This window comes from Elgaria multicarinata, chromosome 1 (assembly GCF_023053635.1).
Source record: "Elgaria multicarinata webbii isolate HBS135686 ecotype San Diego chromosome 1, rElgMul1.1.pri, whole genome shotgun sequence".
Classification (NCBI taxonomy): Eukaryota; Metazoa; Chordata; class Lepidosauria; order Squamata; family Anguidae; genus Elgaria; species Elgaria multicarinata.
The window spans coordinates 38,445,970-38,471,381 of NC_086171.1; the positions used below are offsets into that span (position 1 = coordinate 38,445,970).

General features: G+C 44.1%; 1 protein-coding gene across 1 annotated transcript; it reads left to right on the top strand.

Annotated features, from left to right (window-relative positions):
• Positions 1-1,090: 1,090 nt before the first annotated feature.
• WDR86 (WD repeat domain 86) lies at positions 1,091-24,830 on the top strand. The gene is made up of 6 exons (XM_063147320.1): positions 1,091-1,253; positions 4,273-4,414; positions 8,465-8,897; positions 18,540-18,675; positions 21,952-22,055; positions 24,612-24,830. Exons 1-6 carry the CDS (start codon positions 1,091-1,093, stop codon positions 24,828-24,830), a joined length of 1,197 nt encoding a protein of 398 aa, XP_063003390.1.
• Positions 24,831-25,412: the final 582 nt, after the last annotated feature.

Sequence of the window (25,412 nt, forward strand, 5' to 3'; positions counted from 1 at the left end):
AGGGATGTATTATTGCATTTATATCCCGCTTTTTTCCCTCCAGGGAAACCATGGTGGCATACATAATCCTCCTCTCCATTTTATCCTCACAACAACAACCCTGTGAGGTGGGTTGGGCTGAGAGTCTGTGACTAGCCCAAAGTCACCCAGTGGGTTTCCATGGCCAAGTGGGGACTAGACCCCAGATCTCCCAACTCCCGGTCCGACACTTTAGCCACTACACCACACTGGTGATGGGTGAGTTCTTTCGGGAGAAGGCTGTCCTTTCAGTTCCTTGGTGCCAGACTGTTTTGAGCTTTAAAGATAAGGACCAGCCCCTTGAATTATGCGTTAAAATCCCTGTGAGCCAGTGAAGAATTGGAGAAAGCCATTCCAATTGGCCTCAGCCAACAGTCTAGCTGCCATGTTTTGAACCAGCAGGAGTTCCCAGACGTTTTGCAAAGCCAGCCTCATGATACAATAAGCAATAATACATGTTTCACTAAAGAGAGGGCCTTTTCATTTGTGGCAACCCAGTTGTGAAATTCTCTCTCCCGAGAGGCTCACCAGGCACCTATATTGTGTTCCTTTGGGCGCCAATGAAACCCTTTTTATTTTCCCAGTGGTTTTAGATCTTCACACTGCTGCTGGCTTATTACCTTGTTATTTATTTTGTTTTTATTCTGTTCTAAACTTTCACGTTTTTATATTAGATTTTACTATGTTATTGTATTTTATGGTTTTTAAGTTTTGTTTTGTGAATTGCCCAGAGAATTCTGGCTTAATTGGTGGTATAGAAATGCAATAAATAAATTTCATATGTATTTTTCATTGGAAGGCACAGGTGTTGGCAAGCTCAAGGGTGGATCTTCTGGTGTAATATGGCTGCGTGCCTGAGTGATCTAGGAATCCCACAGGATTTGAGCATCATCCCCTTGTTTTCTTTTTGTTTGCAGAAGTCAACTGTCCCTGCTGTTTGTTTGCTCCGAAGATGAGGGCTGAAGTTGACAAGATGCAGTCTGCTGTTACAAAGCCTACTTGCATTCCTAGAATGGCTGGGCGTTTATGAGCCTCCCTATCTCAGCCCCTGCCTTGTGGTGGATCCTGCAGAATGGGGAGCAGTAGTTCAGCACTGAAAGTTTGCACTGATCACCAGGGAGGCATCAATTGGCTCAGCCTCAGTCCAGACGGGCAGTGGCTATTGACAGGCAGTGAAGACGGCACTGCCCGGCTCTGGAGCACGGCTGACAGTCAGTGTCGGGCCCATTTTCAAGGTATGGTAAATGTGCCCTTTGCTAGTATCAAGGGTAGGCATCGCTGATCATCTGCCAAGGGCCCACTGGCAAGAGCCCCCCGGGAATTCTCTGGCCCAGGCAATGGTGGTAGTGAGAAGGAACAGCAGCAAATACCATGGCCTACTGGCAATCTGGCTGTCAAGTAAGCAAGTGGTAGCAGTGATGAGAAAGAGGATGAGGAGCATTATTATTATTATTATTATTATTATTATTATTATTATCATTTGTATACTGCCCCATAGCCGAGGCTCTCTGGGCAGTTTGGAAGGAAAGGAACCTCTCGTGAAAGCACTGGGTCATTACTGACTCTTGGAGGGACGCCAGCTTTCGCTGACGTTTTCTTGGCAGGCCTTATAGCGGAGTGGTTTGCCGTTGCCTTCCCCGGCCATGATTACCTTTCCCCGGTACTCATTTTACCGACCTCGGGAGGATGGAAGGCTGAGTCAACCCGAACCGGCTGCCTGAAACCAGCTTCCGCTGGGATCGAACTCAGGTCGTGGGGAGAGTTTCAGCTGCAGAAACTGCTGCTTTACCGGATAAAAACACTTAAAAACAATATACAAAAATTTAAAATCACAAAAATATACAATTTAAATTCACAAAAACATATAAAAACAAACCCAGATTAATTACATATTGCTAAATGCCTGGGAGAAGAGAAAAGTCTTGACCAGCTGCTGAAAATATAACAATGTCGGCACCAGGCAGGCCTCGTCAGGGAGATTGTTCCACAATTGGGGGGCCACCACAGAAAAGGCCCTCTCTCTTGTTGCCGTCCTCCGAGGGGTATACAAATGTAATAATAATAATAATAATAATAATAATAATAATAATAATAATAATAATAGTTGGTGACAATGGCAGTGAGAAGGTAGGCTCACTGTGGCAAGGGGCCCATTGAGAGTGTATAATTGGAAGTTTCTGCCCTTTTAGAATCCCTGCAAGATGCCTTCAGGTACCTGAGGCTTAGAAAGCGAGGCCTCGTAGGTTCTGAAGGGAGAATGACGAAGATAATCTATAAAGCATAGAATCATAGAATAGCAGAGTTGGAAGGGGGCTACAAGGCCATCGAGTCCAACCCCCTGCTCAATGCAGGAATCCACCCTAAAGCATAGAATCATAGAAAGCATATAAAGTATGATTTCTTTTTCTCAAACAAGCCACCCTGAGAACCCATGGTTTGTTGTTGCGTTGTTCAGGGTAGTTAACAAGCCACCCTGTGGGAACTGTCCTGGGTTCAGACAACATGCTAACCCATGGTTCAAGAAACAACCCAGACTCAGTGGTTGAGTGTGGGTTAGCGTGTTGTGTGAACAGCCCCATTGAAATTGATGTCCAGCTACCTTTTGAGTGAGGGCTTTTCTAGACTCTTATCATTCGTGTGATAAATGTGTAGTTCTTTTTTACAAGTTGCAGTGGATCCAGATGTCTTAAGAACATAAGAAGAGCCATGTTGGATCAGGCCAAAGGCCTGCTTAGCCCAACATTCTGTTCCCACAGTGGCCAACTGGGTTCCTATGGGAAATCCATAAGCAAATAATGAGCACAATAGCAATGGGTGACAATGGGAATTTCCCCCCTTTGAAAATAACAGACGCACTGGAGTGGGGATATTCTAATCAGGACCACAGTGGGAATGAAGGGTTAAAGGCCTCTCCCCTCACACCATAGTCCTGATCCAGCTATTTACTCAACGAAAATCAACCAGGCACGAGTAAATGACAAATGTCTTGTCTAGTTTAGCCCTCAGAAGGAGCTAATGGACCTCCTTTCATCTTGGAAGGCCAAGAAACTATGGCCTTAGCTGGACCTAAGGTTTATCCCGGGATTGTCCTGGAGTCATCCCTGTTCATGTAAATAACAAACAGGATATCCCAGGAGCAGGCAGGGACGATCCCGGGATAAACCTTAGGTCTAGCTAAGGCCACAGTTCTAACTGGGAAAGAGCAAATGGGAAAATGTGCAGCCAGATAGATATTGTTACCTAAGGCTTGCCCCGGAACATTTTGACTTGCCCCAGGTGACTAGGTGCGGGCGAAATTGTGCCTTTGCTTGGTGTGAGAGGTGGCAGCTCTTTTGTATGCGTTGTTGTATCTTTTTATTTTTGTCCTCCTGGAGTTTCTTGATACCTCAGTCCATCAAATAAACTGTTCCATTGAACAACAGGAGTTTCTGCAGCTGAATAAATACCACCCCACTGGGCTGGTCCAAAGTGCTTAATTGCTGACTCTCAAAATTGTCTTTATCTTTAGAATGAGAGATACCTCTTTAAATACAATTCCCCTATAGATTAACCTAAAAATGGTTAAAGAATGAGGAGGCCTACTACATAGAAAGAAATACCCATTCAACAAGGAACTTGTGGACTTAAAGAAAGAAATCATATTGAAACAAAGAAAGCATTCCTTTCCTTGAGTCAGAAAAAAACCCCGAATTTCCAAAGCATTAGTCATCTTTCACATAGATTGCATTCTTTTCACACACCCCTTAAAATACAGAGACCATGTATAGGAGAACTTAATCTTTACCTCTTCTAGGGTGCAATTGTATGGCTGCTTAGAAGTAGCTCCCATTGATCTCTGTAGGACTTATCTTTAAGAAATGCATAGGATTGGGTTGCTATTGCATGCATTTTGAAATATAGGATTGTGGTGGGTTTATGTTAGACAGTAGGAAAATGAAGAAACTGCATAAATACATATCTATACCCCAGACTTAAAATATGATTAGTAATCATTCCCTCTTCTTGGTGTAGTGCAGCTCTTTAAGTAAATTGGATGGCTAGGAAGCTAAAGTGAATTCCAAATATGCACACTTAACTACAATTCTCAGGAATCCATTGATGGAAGCCATGATACACCATTTTAGTGTATATTTGCCCTAAGAGCCCTTGAAGTTCTACGTCAGTCCTCAGCTTAAAACCTTTTATTTTATAAATTAAAGTCCCAATGTGTAATTTTCAGTACAGACCGTTTTTAGTTCTATATATTCTTTCTAGGGCATGAAAGCTACATCACCTTTTGTCACTTAGAAAATGAAGTTGCTTTCACATGCAGTGCAGACCACACCATCAGAAAGTGGGATGTGATGACAGGTCAATGCCTGGCTGTTTACAGAGGTCACACGTCCATTGTGAACAGGTAGGTCTTTGTTTAAAATTGTCTGAGCTTTTCTCTCTCTATCTTCCCATCTGCAGTCAGTGTGTTAGTCCCAATTCAGCCACAGAAGCTAACTGGGTGACTTTGGGCCAGTCACAGCCTCTGAGTCCAACCTACCTCACAGGGTTGTTGTTGTGAGGATAAAATGGAGAGGAGGAGGATTATGTATGCTGCCTTGGGTTCCTTGGAGGAAAAAAGGTGGGATATAAATGCAATAAATAATAATAGTGGCTAGAGTGTTGGACTGGAAGTCGGGAGATCTGGGTTCTAGTCCCCACTCAGCCATGGGTGGCCATATGAAAAGGAGGACAGGGCTCCTGTTTCTTTAACAGTTACATAGAAAAGGGAATTTCAGCAGGTGTCCTTTGTATATATGGAGAACTGGTGAAATTCCCTCTTCATCGCAACAGTTAAAGGTGCAGGAGCTGTACTAGAGTGACCAGATTTAAAAGAGGGCAGGGCACCTGCAGCTTTAACTGTTGTGATGAAGAGGAAATTTCCCCAGGTTCCCCATATATACAAATGACACCTGCTGAAATTTCCTTTTCAATACAACTGTTAAAGATACAGGAGCCCTGTCCTCCTTTTCATGTGGTCACCCTACAGCTGCCTTGGGTTCCTTGGAGGAAAAAAGGTGGAATATAAGTGCAATAAATAATAATAGTGGCTAGAGTGTTGGACTGGAAGTCGGGAGATCTGGGTTCTAGTCCCCACTCGGCCATGGAAACGCACTAGGTGACTTCGGGCCAGTCACAGACTTTCAGCCCAACCTACCTCACAGGGTTGTTGTGGTGAGGATAATTGGAGAGGAGGATGAGGAGGATTGTGTACACCGCCTTGGGTTCCTTGAAAGGCAAAAAGGTGGGATATAACTATAATAATAATAAATAAACCTGAAAGCAGTTAATATCTCCCCGACGCTGCTCCTGGTCCCCCATTCATTGTTCTTTTTAAAACTGTGGTTTCCCTTGTGTTGCATTGCACAAACGATTCGTCTGAATTTCTTCTACACGTGCTCTTGGCTGCATGATTAGTTTATTCTAGCAACAACGCTGACACAGCTACAGTTCGGGGACAGGAGACCAGCAGAAAAGCAAAGAGGAACTAAACCAAATCCACTGCTGGGAATGAAATTCCAGCTCAATTGGTAACAGATGCACCTGATAAAGAGATTAAAAAGCATTGTGTTAAGCATGAGTCTTAGTAGTAAAAAAAAGGATACAGCCAAGGGTTTGTTTAAAGAGTTGGAGTTCTGCCTTACTGCTGATTACCCCCAGAGAAGCTTAAAGCTAGAGCTTGTTTTCGTTATACTGAACGTGCACTTTATGTGTAAGCCATAAGTGATCCTTTTCGGGTGTCTGCTGCCAAATGTGTTTTTTTTTTTTAAAAAAGACAAATTTTCTAGATAAATTGGCAACATTCATTGGATACAGATCATCACTGCTGTGTGGTGACCACTTGTAAATTCACCCCCCCCCCCGGCTTATTGTAACCTCTTTGGGAGTAAGTTATCTGCAGTGAGTTGAATGTTATCACCATTGGGATTGTAGGGCCATGATAAAACTTGCTTGGCCACCATGAGTTTACAAAGAGCCACTGTGTGAGAAATCTCAGGCTAGCTGGGTGCAGCCATTGGCATTAGCTCATAGACTGAGACTTTAGGGCAAGCATATCTGCCCTAGAATTTGTTCTCTTCCCAGTCTGGCAATATAGGTGAACCCCCTAGTTTTAAAAAGTGACAAATTCAAGGAACTAGCAGAATAGTTCCTTGTGAAGTTAATAGTTCAGTTAAAAAAACCTGAGAGGAAAGCTACAAAGAAGATTAAGGGTGGCTACGGACATCACCTTATTTATTTATTTATTACATTTTTACACTGCCCATCAGCCGAAGCTTTCTGGGCAGTGCACAATCAAAAACTATAAAATACAAGTATAAATTTAAAACATTAAAAGTTTAAAGGGCAATATAAAACCAGCTACATTAAAGTCCAAGGAAAGCCTGTGTAAAAAGGTATGTCTTCAGGAGATGTTTAAAAGATATTATGTTTTCTGCCTCCCGAACTGCATGAGGGAGGGTACTCCAGAGGGTGGGTGCCACCACAAAGAAGGCCCACCACCGAGGTTTAATCCATGATAGCTTAATAAACTATGCACATTAGCTTATTTCTTTAATTAGTCCATGGTGCCTAGGGTGACCATATGAAAAGGAGGACAGGGCTCCTGTATCTTTAACAGTTGTATTGAAAAGGAAATTTCAGCAGGTGTCATTTGTATATATGGGGAACCTGATGGAATTTCCTCTTCATCACAACAGTTAAAGCTGCAGGTGCCCTGCCCTCTTTTAAATCTGGTCACTCTAGTATAGCTCCTTCACCGTTAACTGTTGCGATGAAGAGGGAATTTCACCAGTTCTCCATATATACAAAGGACACCTGCTGAAATTCCCTTTTCTATGTAACTGTTAAAGAAACATGAGCCCTGTCCTCCTTTTCATATGGTCACCCTAATGGTGCCCTCTACATGAATTGGGCTAATAAGTTACTGTGCGTAGTTTATTAAGGTACTGTGTGTGATTTGACTTATTCCCCAGCCCCTGTCCCGCTGCAGCCCTCCTGCCATTTTCTGTTGCGGTATTTAAGCCCATTTATGCTTCTTGTCCAGGGGTGCAGCAGCAGTTCCCAGTACCGCAGTAGCGCTCTTTTGCTCATTCGCTAAAGCACATTTGTCCATCTCTTAGGAACATAGGAAGCTGCTTTATACGGAGTCAAACCATTGGTCCGTCTAGTCCAGTATTGTCAACACTGACGGAGTATGGCTCTCAAGTTCAGGCAGGATTCTTTCTTCCTCCTAACTGGAGAAGCCAGGGGTCAAACCTGGGACTTTCTACATGCAAAGCAAGTGCTGTATCGCATTGAGCTATGGCCCCACCCATTAACGTTACCACAGTAGCCGATTTCAGCTTTTCCTAACGCCGTAGTTGTGCTTTTTTGCTCATTCACTAAAGTGCACTTGCACATTTAACCTATTGATGCTACTGCAGTAGCAGGTTTCAGCTGTTCTCAATGCCGCAGTAGCATTCTTTCCATTACACAGAGAACAGCAGCGAAGAATAGAGCGTGGCAATGTTCTGAACTGGTCTTGCCATGTGACTCTGTTGGTAAGCAAATTAACCCACGGTGCCTGACAGATGACATGGTAACCCACAATGACTTAGATAACCCACACTGCAAATGGTTGGTTATTAGACTGGGTTGTTTGGGGAAAAGAAGCCATCTTGGATCAAAACATTCCCGACAGACGACCCGATAACCCATGAAGTTAAGTAAACCATTGTGGTTTATTTAATCCATCATGGGTTATTGTGTCGTCCAAACCCAGTCTAAGACTGCAATCATACACACCTTTCCTTGAGAGTAAGCCTCATTTAATTCAATCGGACTTACTTCTGCATAGTCATGCACAGTTTTGCTTTGTATGGATCTAAAAAGCAAATCCTATCAGAACAGGCTGAAGGAGCTGAAAAAAGTTTGAACAGAGAAAAGAAGATCACACTGTGTGTTCATGTGTGCGTGTGTATGCACCAACTGACAATATTTAAACATTTTAAACAATTTCAAAGAATGGGAACATCTGATTGTCATCACCATCACCATAGGTAGGGCAAGAAGCAATGGTTTTGGGTCAAGTACGGTTGAGTCAGGTGAAATATAACAAAGAGAGGCTAACGGTAAAAGCAGTTTGGCAGTGGAAAAGTTGCCTCAGAGGGCTGAATGTGGACTCCACTTCCCCCTTGGAGGCTTCAGCAATCTATGGTTGGGGATGTTTTATGTATAGGCCATCCCATTGCTATTAATGGCGCATTCCTATGCATGTTTAGACAGAAAAGAGGCCTACAACTCCCAGTATGGCAGGCTGGGGCATGCTGGGAGTTGTAGGCCTTTAGACATGCATAGGATTGCACCCTGAGTCCCTCTCAATACTTAAGCAAGGGTGATGAGGGGACATTTTGACGTGTGGCTATTTTCCCAACAGGATCCTGGTTTCCAAGGATTATCTCTTCAGCGGCTCCTATGATAGGACAGCACGTTGCTGGAGTATGGATAAGGAGAAGCCCATCCAGGAGTTCCGGGGCCACCGGAACTGTGTCCTGACTTTGGCTCTCTACTCCTCCAGGGATGTCCTCGAGGATTCAGAAGAAGAAGAGTTGGAGGAGGAGAAGCTGAGCAGGGACTTCCTGGTGACAGGGAGCACAGACTGCACGGTCAAGGTCTGGTGGGTGTCCAGCGGGCGTTGCCACCAAACCCTGCTGGGCCACACTGGGGCCGTCTTATGCCTTATACTTGATGCTCCGAATAGGGAGCTCTTTTCAGGCAGCACTGATTACACCATTCGGACATGGAACATTGTGACTGGCGAGCAATTGAGAGTGTTCAAAGAACACCAAGGATCGGTTATTTGCCTAGAGGTAAGACACTGGTCATGTTTATACCAAAGGTGGGGTAGCTGCTTAGAACTGCCTAGGGTGGCCTTTGCTGGGAAGAGAAAACAGTAGAAGAAACCAATGTAGGTAAGAAACCACAGTGCGCCTGTTCAGGCAACACACTAAGCCATGGCTAGGCCACTAACCCTTTTGCAGCAAATGGTTAGTGAGCATGTTTAAACCATGGTTTGGTAGCCACCATGGCTAGGATTGTTTCTCACGAAACGTTAAGCCATGATTCACACAAGACGCTAAGCTGTAATGTTTAGCTCAAAGTGCTTAACCACTGTGGCTTAGCGTGTTGTCTGATCAGGGTCAGTATGAAGGATAATAAGAGACGGTCTGGTGGGCATGGTCACAGGTGAGAAGAATAAGGATTTAAAGAAGAAGAAGAAGAAGAAGACGACGACCACAGCTTGATACAAATGGCACTCTCTTATATCCATCACAAGAAAGAGTATTTGAAAGCTGCAGCATGGGTGGTGTATATTTAAGGTCCAGCAGATCCCAGAGCAGGTAATAAGATTTGATCAAACTCAGGAGGAAGGAGGGCCGACAGCAGAACTTCTCAAGTGTCTGGTGGGCAGAATGAAGGAGGACTACAAATGTTAATGTTTTGGTGTCACTGAATTTCATTGCATTCATTATTATTATTATTATTATTATTATTATTATTATTATCTGGGCTTAGAAACAGTATGTAGAACATAGCATTGTCATGCAGAAGCATAATTTTAGAGGAAACCGCTCAGAAAATAACCACCCCTTTAATGTAATTAAGGAGTAGTAATTACATTCAGTTAGAGGGACCCAAGATTCAGGTCTGTCACAAGAAAAGGTGGGGAATATCTCTCTTCCCCCATCTTCTCCCCAATCTAACTTACCTGTCCACAGTATTTCCACAATGTCCCTCAAAATGTGTCAGTCAGTCCAAGATACCCCCATGATAGAGCAACCTGAAGTAACTCTACCTCAGTACGTTAACAGTGCCAGATCTTTCCTGCCTGAATTTTCCAGCTAGGGAATTTTCTCCTAGCTGAGGCTTTTCCTGCCTTATCTAGGGATCAGAGGAAGAAACTTCTTCTTGCCCTTTGATTCTTATTGAAACATCTTCAAAGATGTGCCAAAAGGAGTACAAGGAATCTGATCATATCTGCTGCCATGGGCAGGCATTAAAATGCATGGCTTTTAGGCCGGTTATCTACCATCATGGGTTAAAGCCTTGGCCAGTGGAGGCTGGTGGCTTTGATGTCAGTGGGACAATGAATCTGCTCTGGTCGGAACTCTAAAGGAGATATCCAAGATGCACCTTGGGTCTCTGATCTCTCAAGAGACTGAAGAGAAAGGAAGGATTTCCTTACCTAGTGCTAGCAAGGAAAACAGTTCCCTTATCTCTGGTCTCTTGGGAGAGATTGAAGATAAGGGAAGCGTTTCCCTCCTTAGTGTTACTGCTAACAAGGAATCCCTTTCCTTATTTCTGACCTCTCAGGCCCTACGGGTCTAGCGCGACGGAGGGGTGAGGTTCTTGCGATATTGTTATCGCGATATCTCCCCCTCTATTTACGTGCGCTGGCCTTGGAGGAAGAGGACGTTGCGCCCGCCATTTTGGGTTTTTTTGTTCTTAAAGGAGACGAGCGCAGGAGCGAAAAATGTGAGGTATTTTATTTAAAACAATTTTTCCTGCTCCCCCCACCCCACCCCCGATGGGCACAGAGCTCCTGAGGAACTCTGCGCCCTGTGTGCAGTTCTTGGCTCCTCGTGAGTAACTTCGAGGAGCCGGGGCAAACCGCGACGCCCGCCCACATGTTCCGCAGTCTTAGGATTAGCCCAAGACCGGGGAAAAAGCGGTCTACAACTGTAGGGCCATAACCCGGTGAAAGGAGGGATCATTCCTCCCTGCTCCCAGGATGCCCTGTGCGTCATGTGGACGCACAGGGACAATCCCGGGGCGATCCCAGGGACATAGCCCCATCTAGCTATGGTCTCAGGCTTTCCCTAGCTAGCAAGTGTACTCCACATATGTTTGGACTCTGGCTTTTAGTCGTTCTAGCCAACATGGCTAATAGGCAGGGGTGATGAGAATCATAGTCCATGCACATGTCCTTTGCCTCAGGCAGCAAAATGACTTGGGCCAGCCTTGGGGGCAGGGGGGGGGCTTTCCGGTTTGACCCCTCTTAGCTGTGTGCAACTTTTTAAGGGCCTGGGGGAGAAATTCAGAGTCTGGGATTTTATCCTTGGGGTGGGCTGTGCAGTATACAACAGCTGGTTTTCAGAGGCCTTTGCAAAAGGGCAGAAGCAGCTGCCTAAAATATCAAATTCCCCCACCCACCCAAATTCTGAATGGCACCCAAGATTTGTAAATCGCCCCCTGGTAGAGCATGTGGCCCCAGTTAAGAATCGCTGCTCTGGAGAATTTAGCGGCTCGAGTCTGGTTGTCACAAAACAAACCTCGTGCTGAAGAGAGAGATGTTGACATGATGAAGATTAACGAGCTTGCAACGCAATGCCCAAATTACAGCTCCATCAGATAGCACATGATTCAGAGGTTAAGGCTGCAATCTTATACACATTTACCTGGGAGCCAGTTCCATTGAGTTCAGTAGAACGTAACATCGGAGTAGACATGTAAAGGATTAAGCTGTGAGGAAATGGTCCAAGTGGCGGTGGTTAACTTGTCAGTGCCATAGGTATAAATGAAGGTTTTGCTGAAAGATTGCTGGATTGCTGCCCACAGAAGTGTGGAGAGATTTGGGGAAAGTAGAGCTACTGTGAATGTGTGTACAGATGAGATTATTTAAACAACTGACCAAGGCAAAGAGGAGAAATAGAACCAGGTTCTGCATTTGGCTGTGAGTGGAGCGTGGAGCGTGCTCCTGTGAACTACGGCCAGAAAGTTCCAGATGCATGTACAGAAAGGTACAGAAATAACCTTGAACAGCTACATTTATGCAGGACATGTCAGTCAACAGTGGTGCAGAGGTACATTTTGAAGTCCAGGTGCTCATCATGACAGTCTCCATAGCCACACCACCAAGAAGAGCCCAAAATTGCAGGCAGTTGTGCTGATCCATACCTACAAAACAGTTCTAGGAGTTTTCATCTGCTAGGAGCTGGTCTGTTGTAAAGCTAATGGGTCTTAATTGCCCATCCAACCCAAGCCACCTCAAAATACTTTGCATCATAATAGGGAACAATATATAGATCTGGTTCACATCACACAGTAAGCCACCATGGGTTAAATTCACGCACAGGGACTCCCGTGTTTTGCAGCAACTGCCGTCTGGCGTATGCAAGCCATGCCAAGGGTGTACTGCGGCTTGTCGTGTCGTGCAAACCCAGGAAGGGTGGGTTGTTGGCATGGTTAATAAACCATCCACAACCCATGTCCTGTTTTAGGATTGTGGGTGGTTTGTTAACCACGCCAACAACAACCCTCACTGGGTTTTTATGACACGACAAGCCGCAGTACACCCGGGTCAGACTGTACACCTGGGTCAGACTGCTCTGGTAGCTTTCATATGCAAAATGCCGGCTGTTGCACATCCTGGAGTCCCATGAGTGAATTAACCTTTGGTGGCTTGTTGTGATGTGTGAACAGGCCCATTGTGGCTGGGAATACTCATTTCCACCTAGCTAGTGTAAGGACTGCAGCTAAGATCAGAGAGAAGAGGAAAGCCTGAGCAGGATGGCAGATGATAATGTCAGTGTCCCTGCTAATACAAATGTTCTGGCCCTGCGGCCCTGCAAGCCTTGGCTACATGACGCCACTGCCTGTCAATTGCTGTGGATTTCCTGGAGAGCCCCATTTTTCATTTTAACTTGGTGAGGGGCCACTGTCTAGTGGTGGTGCATTGACTTTCCATACAGGGTCCTAGGTTTGAGCCTTGGCATTCCTAGGTAAAAGAAGGATCTCAGCAGCAGTCCTAGGAAGGACCCCTCTGAGGATGTGTGTGTGTATGTGTGTGTTCCCATACCTAAAAGTAATGGCTGATTCTTCTTATTACCTGTGTGGTATGGTAGCCATTGAAAAATGGAGCAGCATAGGCATGGTTTTATTTATTTATTTCATTTACCTTATTAAAAAAAATACCCCCTAAGCACTTTACAAAATCAGAAATTAATATACATCATGATAAATACAAAAGCTCATCAGTTAAAATGTTTAACATATTTAAAACCAAAGCTAAAAATAAATACTAAACAAACTATTGTTCAGGGAAGAGCTTGAGTGAAGAGATGGGTCTTGAACAAATGCTTAAAACCTGCCAGAGTTGGTGCCTCCCGAATACCAGGAGGGAGAGGATTCCACATGGGGTCCCATGGGGAAAGCTCTTTGTGAGAAGCCACCCAACCGCTTGAAGAAGAGATTTGTATTACTGGAAAAGAAGAGGCCCCACAAAGTTGCAGAGGGAGATTGTTTCTATAGAATCACAGAATCATAGAACAGTACAGATGGAAGGGGCCTATAAGGCCATCGAGTCCAACCCCCTGAACAATGCCAGAATCCACCTTAAAGCATCTCTGACAGATGTCTGTCCAGCTGCCTCTTGAAGGCCTTTAGTGTGAGAGAGCCCACAACCTCACTAGGCCATTGGTTCCATTGTCATACTGCTTTAACAGTCAAGAAGTTTTTCCTGATGTCCAGCTGGAATCTGGCTTCCTGTAACTTGAGCCCATTATTCCGTGTCCTGCACTCTGGGAAGATCGAGAAGAGATCCTGGCCCTCCTGTGTGTGACAACCTTTCAAGTCCTTGAAGGATGCTATCATGTCTTCCCTCAATCTTCTCTTCTCCAGGCTAAACATGCCCAGTTCTTTGAGTCTCTCCTCACAGGGCTTTGTTTCCAGACCCCTGATCATCCTCGTTGTCCTCCTCACCTTAAGCATCATGTGGCATCCACCAAAAGAAGGCTCTCTTCATCATTATAGTTTGCAGATGAGTAGAGAGTCGTGGTGTAAGGTGCTGGTCTTGGACGTAAAACTCCCCCCAGCTTGAAATCTTACTCGGAAACAAAGCGCACTGAGAGCCTCATCCCACGTACCTGTTTCCTTGGAATTATCCCCTACAGCGCTAAGCTGTCAGCGTTGTTGTTGTTGCTACCGGGTGGCTAGATCCTTTGCATATCAGGAAATGGGTTTTAGGGGGGAAATGTAAAAAAATAACCAAAAAAAATCAATGGATGATCCAATCCGATTCAAATTTGGTATGCTTAAAGCTCTCCTTAATATCTAGTACTGTGCCAATTTTGATGTCTTTATCTTTAAAGCTTATGCAGATGTAAGCATTTGTTTAATTTTTCTTCAAATCCTGCTCCTGCACCCCAGTGGCTGCTCGGAAAACAACAAATGGCACACTTGAAAACTAGTAGCAAAATATTGCACTTCTTTCGGTTAAGAATGGCAATTAAAGCAGGATACATGGGAGTACTTCACAATAAAAGCAGATTTTTAGCTGGAAAACTTCGGAGTCCTTTGCACGCAATTCGCAGTGATTGCACAGTATAACGCTGGTGTAATAAAGCTCTGAATGGCCTTGAAAAAGCTACAGTGCAGGTTCACACATGATGCTCACCATTCAGTGACTGCAGCATGAATCGGTGATTTCTATGTATGGAAGGGTTGTCACAGATCAAGTAGCATGGGCTCAGATCAAGTATCACCTCCTGTCGCCTAAAGCACAACACTTTGCCTTTCAACGGAGTGATTTCAAACGTGCAGCCGTGGCTCATTGGGTCACAATACTGAGTAACTGCATAAGGTACATGAACTGACCTTGTTTCTTTGGCCTACCTCACAAGAACATTGTAGGGATAAACGGACTCTCTGAAATTTTGGAGAAAGGTTGGGATAACTAAGGCTAAGTATAAGGATTTTATCTGTTTGCATTTACCACAGGGCAGTTTGACTGGTTGTTCTTGCATGCTATTGGTCCAGAAGGAATTGATATTTGTTCTGTGCAGCAAGAGGAGATCATAGGTGGAATCTTCTCTTACAAGTTACTGTTATTGCAGCTGCTTCTCCAAACGGTGGGAATGCATAGGTGTCAATTTAAGCTTTCCAGGGCTGAATCAATCATGTGAACAGGGGTTACCACCCTTTTTGTCTGTATATATGAATATGGCAGAGCCAAGTGGGAGGAAAAGCTGCCCTAATCATCCATAAATGTAGCAGAGAAGGTTCTTACTCCATGTATTACAGGGCTGGATAAAAGCAAGTACCGGCCATCACCTCATGTAGTATTGTCTAACAAATTTGTCGCATGAACTTCCATGATTCCCCCCTCTCTTTGGCATACGAAGATGTTCTCAGCACCATTGAACTAATTATTATTATTATTTATTTATATAGCACCATCAATGTACATGGTGCTGTACAGAGTAAAACAATAAAATAGCAAGATCCTGACGCATAGGCTTACATTCTAATAAAATTATAATAAAACAATAAGGAGGGGAAGTGAATGCACCAAACAGGCAGTATAAAAGTCAGAGCAAAATCAAGTTTTAAAAGCTTTAGGAAAAAGAAAAGTTTTTAGCTGAGCTTTAAAAGCTGCGATTGAACTTGTAGTTCTCAAATGTTCTGGAAGAGCGTTCCAGGCGTAAGAGGCAGCCGAAGAAAATGGACGAAGCCGAGCAAGGGAAGTAGAGACCCTTGGGCAGGGGAGAAACATGGCATCAGAGGAGCGAAGAGCACAAGCGGGGCAATAGTGTGAGTTGAGAGAGGAGAGATAGGAAGGAGCTAGAACAGTGAAAAGCTTTGTAGGTCAACAGGAAACGTTTATATTGGATTCTGAAGTGAATTGGAAGCCAATGAAGAGATTTCAGAAGTGGAGTAACATGGTCAGAGCAGCGAGCCAAGAAGATGATCTTAGCGGCAGAGTGGTGGACCGAGACCAACGGACTGATGTGAGAAGAAGGAAGGCCAGAGAGAAGAAGGTTGCAGTAGTCCAACCGAGAAATAACCAATGCATGAACAAGAGTCTTGGCAGAAGAGACAGACAAAAATGATCGAATCCTGGCAATATTATACAGGAAAAAACGACAGGATTTAGCTACTGCCTCAATATGAGGAATAAAGGAGAGCGAGGAATCAAGTATAAAGCCAAGACTACGAGCTTCCTTGACCGGAGTAAGCGTAACATCATTGACAGTAAGAGAGAATGAGAGATGAGGAGAAGGTTTAGGAGGAAAAACAAGCAATTCAGTCTTTGCCATATTAAGCAAAGGCTAAATGCCCCCATGCTGGTCACCCCATCCATATGAACAGAAGCAATGATTATGGGACCAGTTGGGGCTTCATGGACCTCAGCTGGCATCGTGATGGCACTAAGGCAGCCTTCCTCAACCTGGGGCGCTCCAGATGTGTTGGACTGCATCTCCCAGAATGCCCCAACCAGGCTGGGGCATTCTGGGAGTTGTAGTCCAACACATCTGGAGCGCCCCAGGTTGAGGAAGGCTGCACTAAGGGAATCTCCCAGAAGAATAGGCATGTGTCTCTTTCAGGGACGTTTCTGCTTTAGCTCTGAACTGAGAGCACAGGCAGCTGCCATCGTACAAGCATGCTCTAAGAGGTCCGTGTTCAATTGTACGCTCTTGCTTTCCGTGATCTGCTGTGCTTTTCTCGAACAGCCGCTCTGATGGGAAATTAGCCAGAATGAACAAAGCCTTTTTCCAAAGCCAGCCAAGAAAAACACAGCAACAAAGCCCTTGCTGCTTCTTCAAGCCACAGGCAAATTATAATTGGGAATTGTGTCTCCCCAGTCATTTTTTAAACCAGCCATTGTTGGGGTTTGGATATGTTTGGGAAAAACTGTTGTCCAAAGGGCTTTTCCTCCCTCCCCCCTCCCTTTCTAATCATGGAAAATTAATCTCTGCTCATGTTGATGAAAGTCCTGCCTGTCTTTCTAATGAAAGTAATTAAAAGCATGTTTTGCAGTGAGTGACTACTTTATTTTATCTTGAACATAAATGGAAGAAAGATCTCGTATAGCCTTTCCCTGTAGCATACTTGGTATGTGCCTCATGATATAGGATACCTTAAGCCTGAGGCTCCAGTTGTTTTTCCATTCCATTAGCCAAATGAATGTAGTGGAAACATTTTTTTTTTATTTAAAATAATGGATCACTTCTGGAGGCAAGCATTCCTTTAGGAGGATTGCGGGGGGCAGCGGGGTGGGGGTAAAACAAATTAAGGCTTTGTGAATGACAAAGTTAACTGGTCTCTTTTTTAAAAAGAAAATTGTTCATGTAAGTTTTCTGTAGAGGAAAGTAACTTAAAAATACTTATTGGTAGGAGAAATGCAAGACTCTGGCAATGGGATGTACAGCTTCTTAGAGCATCATCAGATGAGCGTTTTATAGCACGCTCATTACTGGGCCACTTACGGATGTTTGCGGGTCCTTCTGACGATGCTGCCCGCCTCCCGAGTGTCTCCCGCTCCTCCTGCTCTTTTTTCCCGTGACAAAATAAGACCCGGAAAATCAGATTTTTTGGGTTGAAGCGAAACTTGCTGCCAATTCCTGCTGTGTGTAGGAAAAGCAGGGCGATAAAAATGCACATTGAATGGGCAGCTTTTTCTTTCTTCCCCGTGTAAAGAAAGAGAAAGTGCTTGTCCCTATTGTGGGACAGAAAAATTACAGTAGGGAAATGTGATCCCCCCCACTCCCGATGACACCCTTACAGTTTTGTAATTGCCCTAAATGTTAAAAAAAATGACTCATGTTAATATACTTTTATGCTGAGTTTCCTGCTTTCTCCAGTCCAGCTGGTCAGCTATGAGTTAGTATCCCTAATCTAGTACCTTTTACGTCAGGAGTACATCCAGAGAAGATTCTTTATATCTCCAGATGCACTGATGTCCAGTTTTGGGGCTTCCAATGTCTTGCTCTGAGGTTTCTCACTTCCAGCTTTGGGGCTTCCCATAAGCATCTGGTTGCCCCCCTAGGCAACAGGATCCTGGACTCGGCAACCCTTTGGTGTGACCCAGCAGGGCTCTTCTTCTTAATGTTCTTACATTCAGTTGATCCTCACAAGCATCTGACACTGAACCTGGTGTCTTATCCATTTAGAGAAAGGTGGATGTGTATAACCTCCTGAATTGCATGTACTACTTCAACAACAAGTTAACAGAGCACTTAGGAAGGTTGAAAGTGATCCACATACATTGTTACAAATAGTACTGAGATAATCCATTCCAAAAGTTCCTTTCTTAGGTGGTGTCTTCATGGCACTGCTTTGATGCTCCTTCATGGCGAAAACCCGTGGTATCATAGCAGCGGGGTAAGGCTGGATGGAATGGGAACCCCAGGAGGCCTGGGGCTCTCCAGGAGGCCCGAGGCTCCCCACCTTGCTTTAAAGGATCTACTCCTAATTACACTAGCAAAGTGAGTGTTATTTTGTCTGTTCCTCTTTGACCTCTCAGAGCCATTTGATGGCCCACTGGGAGTCTTGGCTGCATGTAGGACGTAAGTTCAGAGGTTTGCGTTACAGCTCTGATGGCAGTGTAGCTTTCAGCCTGGCAATTATTGTTTGCGTCTTCCTTTTTTTCCAGGAGAAAGGTGGGACAGAAGATGACAGTGGCTTCCAATGATAGTCCCTCACGAAAGTTCTCTTTCCCCCCCTCTTTTTAGCTTGTGAATCGATGGTTATATTCAGGGAGCGCAGACCGGACGGTGAAATGCTGGTTGGCTGATACTGGGGAACGAATCCGGACATACAAGCCTCACAAACACAGCGTCAGTACTTTGAAATACCATGCTGGGATATGTAAGTTCCAATAGATTCCCCAATATTTCCCCCATCCTACTTCCTCTCTGCCCCTGGTTCAAATCCCCACTCAGCCATGAGCCCACTCAGATATGTTTTAGCTACAAAGATAGAAAACAGTTGATGATGATGATGGTGATGATGACGATTGCATTTATATCCCACCTTTTTTCCTCCAAGGAACCCAAGGCGACGTACATAATCCTCCTCCTCTCCAATTTATCCTCACAACAACAACCCTGTGAAGTAGGTTGGGCTGAGAGTCTGCGACTGGCCCGAAGTCATCCAGTGGGTTTCCATGGCCGAGTGGGGACTAGAACCTGTATCTCCCGATTCCCAGTCCAACACTTTAGCCTCTACACCACAGTTAAGGATGCATTAGGTTAGATATCACATGTAAATATGTATTCTTCATCGTGGTCTCTATGCATCACACATATGCGCAGAGCCCATATGTGTGAATGCATAGATGACCACTCAAAGAACTTAACTTATAGGTAAGCAACCTGACTTAACTCACCCCTAATGTTCTTTCCTCCCTGCACCTGGTAGGGGTTCCATCCCTGGAAGTGCAGAGGCCCCTGTCTGCACTCTGGAGCTTTTTAGGTGGGTATTTTGGTACAGTTTGATAAGAAGCAGCTGTGTGTGTGTGTGTAACCCTTTCCCACTCATATTTCTCCCCTCTAAATAATTTCCCTCCAAACATGTGTACACTGATAGTGCTGTTTAAATAACATACATAAAAATGTATTTAAGTATAATTGTGAAGTTTTAAGTATTGGTTAAAACGTAACCAATAATTTAGCCATCTGCTTGGTAAACCAGTTGCATACCAACCCACCCACCCACCCCAGAAAAAAAAAAACACAGTCCAAAACTCTGAATGTTTATACTTTAGCTCTGGATAAATGGCCTTGGAGAGATTATTAAGGGTGACTCAGTCCCCACACCCAGATTAGAAGATGGAAATAAATTAATGGTTTATTGATATCAGTACTTGGAACAACTTGGCAGTTGTAAATCTGATGTGCATAGCACCATTTCAAATTGTTTGGAAGCTTGTGTGTGTGTGTGTGTGTGTGTGTGTGTGTAGGGACTACAGCTGTTTGGATTTTAAGGGCAACAGCGGCTCAGTTATTTTTGTCAGATGCACCTGTAATAATTTTAGGTCAGTGTAATAGAATACGTTTTCAAAGTAGACGGTGCCCTGTTTCAATTGCACAAAAATGAATAACTAATGCATTCCAAATGCCTCTTTTTGGAAGACGTTAAGATTGAAAATGACTTGCTCTGTTAGCCAAACAATTAACTTGTGGTCAGAAGAGGAAATATCATCCTGATTGCTAAGTAGTGATTCATTGATTGTGTTACATCCGGTGCTATATTTGCTCTATGTGCCCAAAAGATAGGAAAGTGAATTACATAGATATATATGGTCTTTATTTTTTACTTAGCTTGCAATCCTATCTTCACTTAACTGGGTGTAAGTACTATTGAACTCATTTGGGCTTATTTCTGAGTAGGCATGTATAGGATTGCATAGTCAATTTATAAGCTATGTCATCATTCTAAGATTTATTTTGTATGTGTTTGCATTTTTGCTATTTAGTGAATATTGTAAATTTAAAACATGAAAAGTTGGGTGGTGTTGGAGATAGAGCAGAAGTAGGCGACTTGTGTAGGGTGACCATAAGGAAAGGAGGACGGGGCTCCTGTATCTTTAACAGTTGTATAGAACACTGTTTCTATAAGTTCTAACTGTTTCTATAACTGCTTCAATTCTTCAAGATTGAAGAAATAGTGGGAATGAAGATAGAACGAACACCAAAAGTTGCATTACTGTCACTATTTGAAGATTTTAAATGTAAAAAAGAAATTAAGGAATTGATATCGAATTTGCTGACTGCGGCACGATTGATTGTAGCTAGGAACTGGAAGATTCAAGGGGATTATTGTATTGAAGAATGGTATAAAGACGTTTGGGATATAGCTATTAATGATAAACTGACTTGTAATATTAAATTGAGAAGAGGTATAGCTAAAATAAATGATTTTGAAGGAATTTGGAAACAGTTCCTAATATTTGTGCTTTCTAAGGGAAGTGGGAAACCACCAGCAGAAGAAAGTATGAGATTTTGGAATCAGGAATAAGTGTGGGGGGTGCACTTATATGTTATGTTTGATTATGTTATGTAGATATGATATTATGATATTCAACATTTATTCAACATTTATGTAGTATGTTGTTTTCTTTAATTGTAATGGTGTATGTTTAAGCATTGTAGAAAATAAATAAAAATGTTTTTTAAAAAAACAGTTGTATAGAAAAGGGAATTTCAGCAGGTGTCCTTTGTATGCATGCAGCACCTGGTGAAATCCCCTCTTCATCACAACAGTTAAAGCTGCAGGAGCCCTGCCCTCTTGACCAGATACAGCAGCTTTAACTGTTGTGATAAAGAAGGAATTTCACCAGGTGCTCCATTCATACAAAGGACATCTGCTGAAGTTCCCTTTTCTAGATACAGGAGCCCTGTCCTCCTTTCTATATGGTCACCTTAAATATGTGGCCTCTACTATTCTATGATTCTATAGGAATGCTTTAAGGTGGATTCCTGCACTGAGCAGGAGGTTGGACTCGATGGCCTTATAGGCCCCTTCTATGATTTTATGATTGGGCCTACAACTCCCATCAACCCTACCCAGCATAGCCAATGGTAATGGATCATGGGAATTGTAGGCCGAAACATCTGGAGGGCCACAAGTTGCCCACCCATGGTAGTTTCCCCTCCTCATGAAAGTGCCTATCCATTCCTACCTCACAGGATAGCTGTGAGGATAAAAAAAAGAAAAGAAATATATTATAACTTGCCTGAGACGTATTGTTCTTTATTGAGTGTTATTTTGCTCTCCTGTCAAGATGGATTACCGGTTTAAACAACTGACAATACTTCCCATAGGAGTGTCATTCCAAATTACCTAACACCTCATGTTCACCTGCATTATTCTTCCCTTTCCCCTTTTATACGATCAAATTGGATCCTTGGGGATCTTCTCAATTATATTTTTTTATAGTCGCCAATCTTGATGTTCCAATACATTGAAAAAGGAACTAAAGTACATATAAGTGTTGTTTTTTTGTTTTCTTGTGTCTTGTCTTTGCTAGCTGGCAGGTAGATCCTTTTTGGTTCAAAATGGCAGGATGCAAATTTTTTAATCCATGAATAAAACAAGATATTTTGAAAAAGTCCCACCACCACCACCTTGTTTTCGTTACAGTGTTTACAGGAAGTGGCGATGCCTGTGCCCGAGCTTTTAATACGAAATCCGGCATGCTTCAAAGAGTGTTTCGAGGACACAAACTGGTTATTAACTGCATCCAGGTGAGCTGCTTGCTTTTTGAACTTCATCATCTGCAGATGGGAAGCATTTGGCTAAAGCTATGTGGGGCACAAATGGTTGGATGCTACTTCTATCGCAAGCACTTTACTAAGAGGCTCCCTCTGTTAGCTGCTGAGGGCGGATTCCTGTAAAATGGTGGAAGTGGGAGATGAAAAGAAAATCCCAAATGAAGCTGATTTGCTTAGATGGCTTTAAAATAAGTATCAGGCCCATTCAGTGGAGGCTGGTGGCTCTCAGTGGGGCAGTGAATCTGTTATGGCTTTCGGTGAGAACCAGTTAGAACTCAAAAGGAGTTATCAAAGGTGGTTCTGACTGAAACCAGAGTGAATTACAACCCAACTGACAATGGAGTCACCAGCCTCCACTGGGCCCATTCATGGAAATTGATTCACAATATCCAGCCAAAAGTTTTGCTGTTGGTTAGGAATAGGCAACTGGCAGTCTAGGAGGTACAGTCCAGCCCTCCAGGACTTCCTGCCTGGCTGCTTATCATAACCCCCAATTCATAGGTCCTCAGCAAAGCTTGGATTCAACCCAGTATAAATAAAATTAGGATTGTATCTGCTGTCCCTATTGGCTTTAAAGCCGGGCTCACAGATTCAGGATGCAATCCTATACACCTCTTGCCTAGGAGTAAGTCTCACTGAACACAACGTCTACTTCTGAGTAGATATTGCACTCTCAGCATGAATTCATCACTTCTCAGGGCTTCATAGCTTGAAGATTAAAAGGAGCACTTAGGGTGTAGTGTGTTGCGTGTGTCCGTTGTCATACTCTGGGATGGGAAGCAGCCTGTAGTTTTATAAGGAAGTTGTGGAAGTGTGCAGGGGTCTTGTTGTGAGGAGAGGAGGATAAAGGGAAGAAAGGAAATACATAAAGCCACCCACCCCCATCATATTGAAGCCTTTAGTTTGTGGAAGGGTAGACTTCAGCTCAGTGCAGACAACACGTTAGTCAACGCAGTGTGAATACTTATAACAATAGATAAGACACAACATATATGAAAATTACACTTGAATACAAAGTATACTTATTGTACTAATATTAGGAGATTGAATCTACACAGTATAGGTCCTTCATCTTTACCCAGGCATTTGACAGCTTATGACGGTTTTTAACAGGTCCTGGGATTTCTTATTGTTGATTGTTTAAAGGTTATCTGTGTAAAGGAAACCACACTCAGCCAAACCGGCTGTCCACTGGATTTTGCACAGATCTTGGAATAAAGCACACAGCTCTCAAATTGAAAGGGTTAGGCCCAATCCTTTTTTGAAATTGGAAGGGTAAGAGGCAAGCATCACATCAGATTAGCTACTAAAATTGACACAGAAATAACACCCTGAACCCCAATACCAGCAATACTAATACATTGTTACAGAATATACTTCCCCAGCCAGGTGTCCTTCAGGTCAGGCGCCAGGCCCCACGTTTGGTAGACTTTTTATGGCCACTCAGCTATTCTACTCCCCCCTCCCTCCAGATGGGCCATTTTTTTCCCTTCACAGATGCAAATTGCCCCAAGGCCACTTCTCTCGCCTTGACGGAGCCAGGAGATGGCCTCACGCCCACGGCCAGGTGGAGAGATAAGCGGTACTTCTGCAATTCTATAACAGACAATAGACAATGAATAAAAATTCTTAAAAACAGCAATTCTTTGTACACTTAACCCCTTCCTTACAATCTGTACATAGCATAAAATAGTTACTATGTTATATTGTGTTATATTAAATGATACTATGTTACTGTGTTGTGTTTTTAATATAATAAATGAAAGAGGGGAAAGGGGGGGCAGGTTTCTACAAGATTCCTCTTGTGGAAGAGAATGAGGCTTCTTTGGGTCAAAGGAGTCCTAGCTATTGGACTGAGAGGATGCTGCTGATATGTCCGAAATCTTATTATTAATATTCAAGCAACGGAGAAAATCTGGTCTCTGGTGGCTCGTTGGAAACAAAGGTGTGCTGTTGAATGGCTTAAAAGGTGTGAGTGTGGTGTAAACTGGACTGGCAATTCTTCCTTCTGGCTTAAGCCGGAAGGTAAACATTAACAGTCTGCTGAATGCATTTACCTGTTGACTCTTCTAGGGCTGGTGGCTGGAGCATAATCGCTATTTTGGAAGTGCTATCCAGGAACAGGAAGAGGTCAAAGATTGTCTGGAGACCCATGGGCATGCCAGAGGGTGGTGGGTGGCCTCGTGCCATGTACACAGTTCTGCTTTGAATGCCAAGCTTGGCTTTTAAGATGGCAGCCGACTTCTCCTGTGCTTTCCCTAGCTGGAACAAGGCCTCCTTTTCCATGTCCAAAATAGCAGAACATTGGAGTGTTTGGTTACTGCAGAGAGTGCCTCTCCATCACTTCTACCAGCCCACACACACATCTGGGATTGGGTATGGGAGAGAGGGAGAAAACCCTGTTCTACAAAAGTGTTTAGAAGAGAGAGAGAGAGAGAGAGAGAGAGGCCTTTGCTTCTGTACTGCATTGTGATTGTTGTGATGGCAATCTGTCCGCTGCAGCCTTTAAGTGTGGCCCTGTTGTTCCAGATTCACAATGAACTATTGTACACAGCTTCCCACGACGGCTCGCTAAGGATCTGGGACATACGGCAGATCTGCAAGCGGAACAAGCGTCGCTTGAAGGACAGGACTATCCAGGCCAGGCGCTCTCAGAAGGGAAGCTTGTCTCGACTCTTCAACAACAAAGTGGGCTGCATGGTGCACCAGGAAAATGGAGGAGAGCCGGAGGCGGTGGAGCTTGTGTGACGGCCGTGGGGTGGGTGGGAGCGGAGCCCTGCGTCATCGGCCTCGGATGGGCCTGAACAATTTGTGACCTCTGCCAAGCCAAATGCAGCCCACAGCTGAGAATATAGGGGCAGGTTTATCAGTTCAGCTATACCTGGTGTGTTGGGGGCCTGCATGGCATCATCACGCACCTGGCAGGCCATCGTACGTGGCTGGTGGGCTGCGTTCAGCCCTCCAGCCACGCTGAGTCAAAAGTTGCGTAGGCCAGAAGTAGGGCCAACAGATGCTGATGTATTGGCTTTCTTCCTGCCATCCGGAAGCGAACTCTGGCAATAACACTTCACACTCTTGAATGAAGGCATCTCAGAACTTGTGAGCCAATTGAAACATTACTGTTTCGTTGGCCAGGCTCAATGCTTCCTGATATGCTGCTCACGACACCCTTTGCATCCTTTGACGGCACCCTGGCTACTGGAAAGCTAGCACCACTGGGAGCAGCAGAGAAAAGTGAGGGAGAATTGAGATGCCAAGGTTGAGGTGGGAGAAAGCAGAACGTCACTCAGTGAAGGCTGGGGAGCCTCAGGTGGTGTTCAAGTGGTGCAT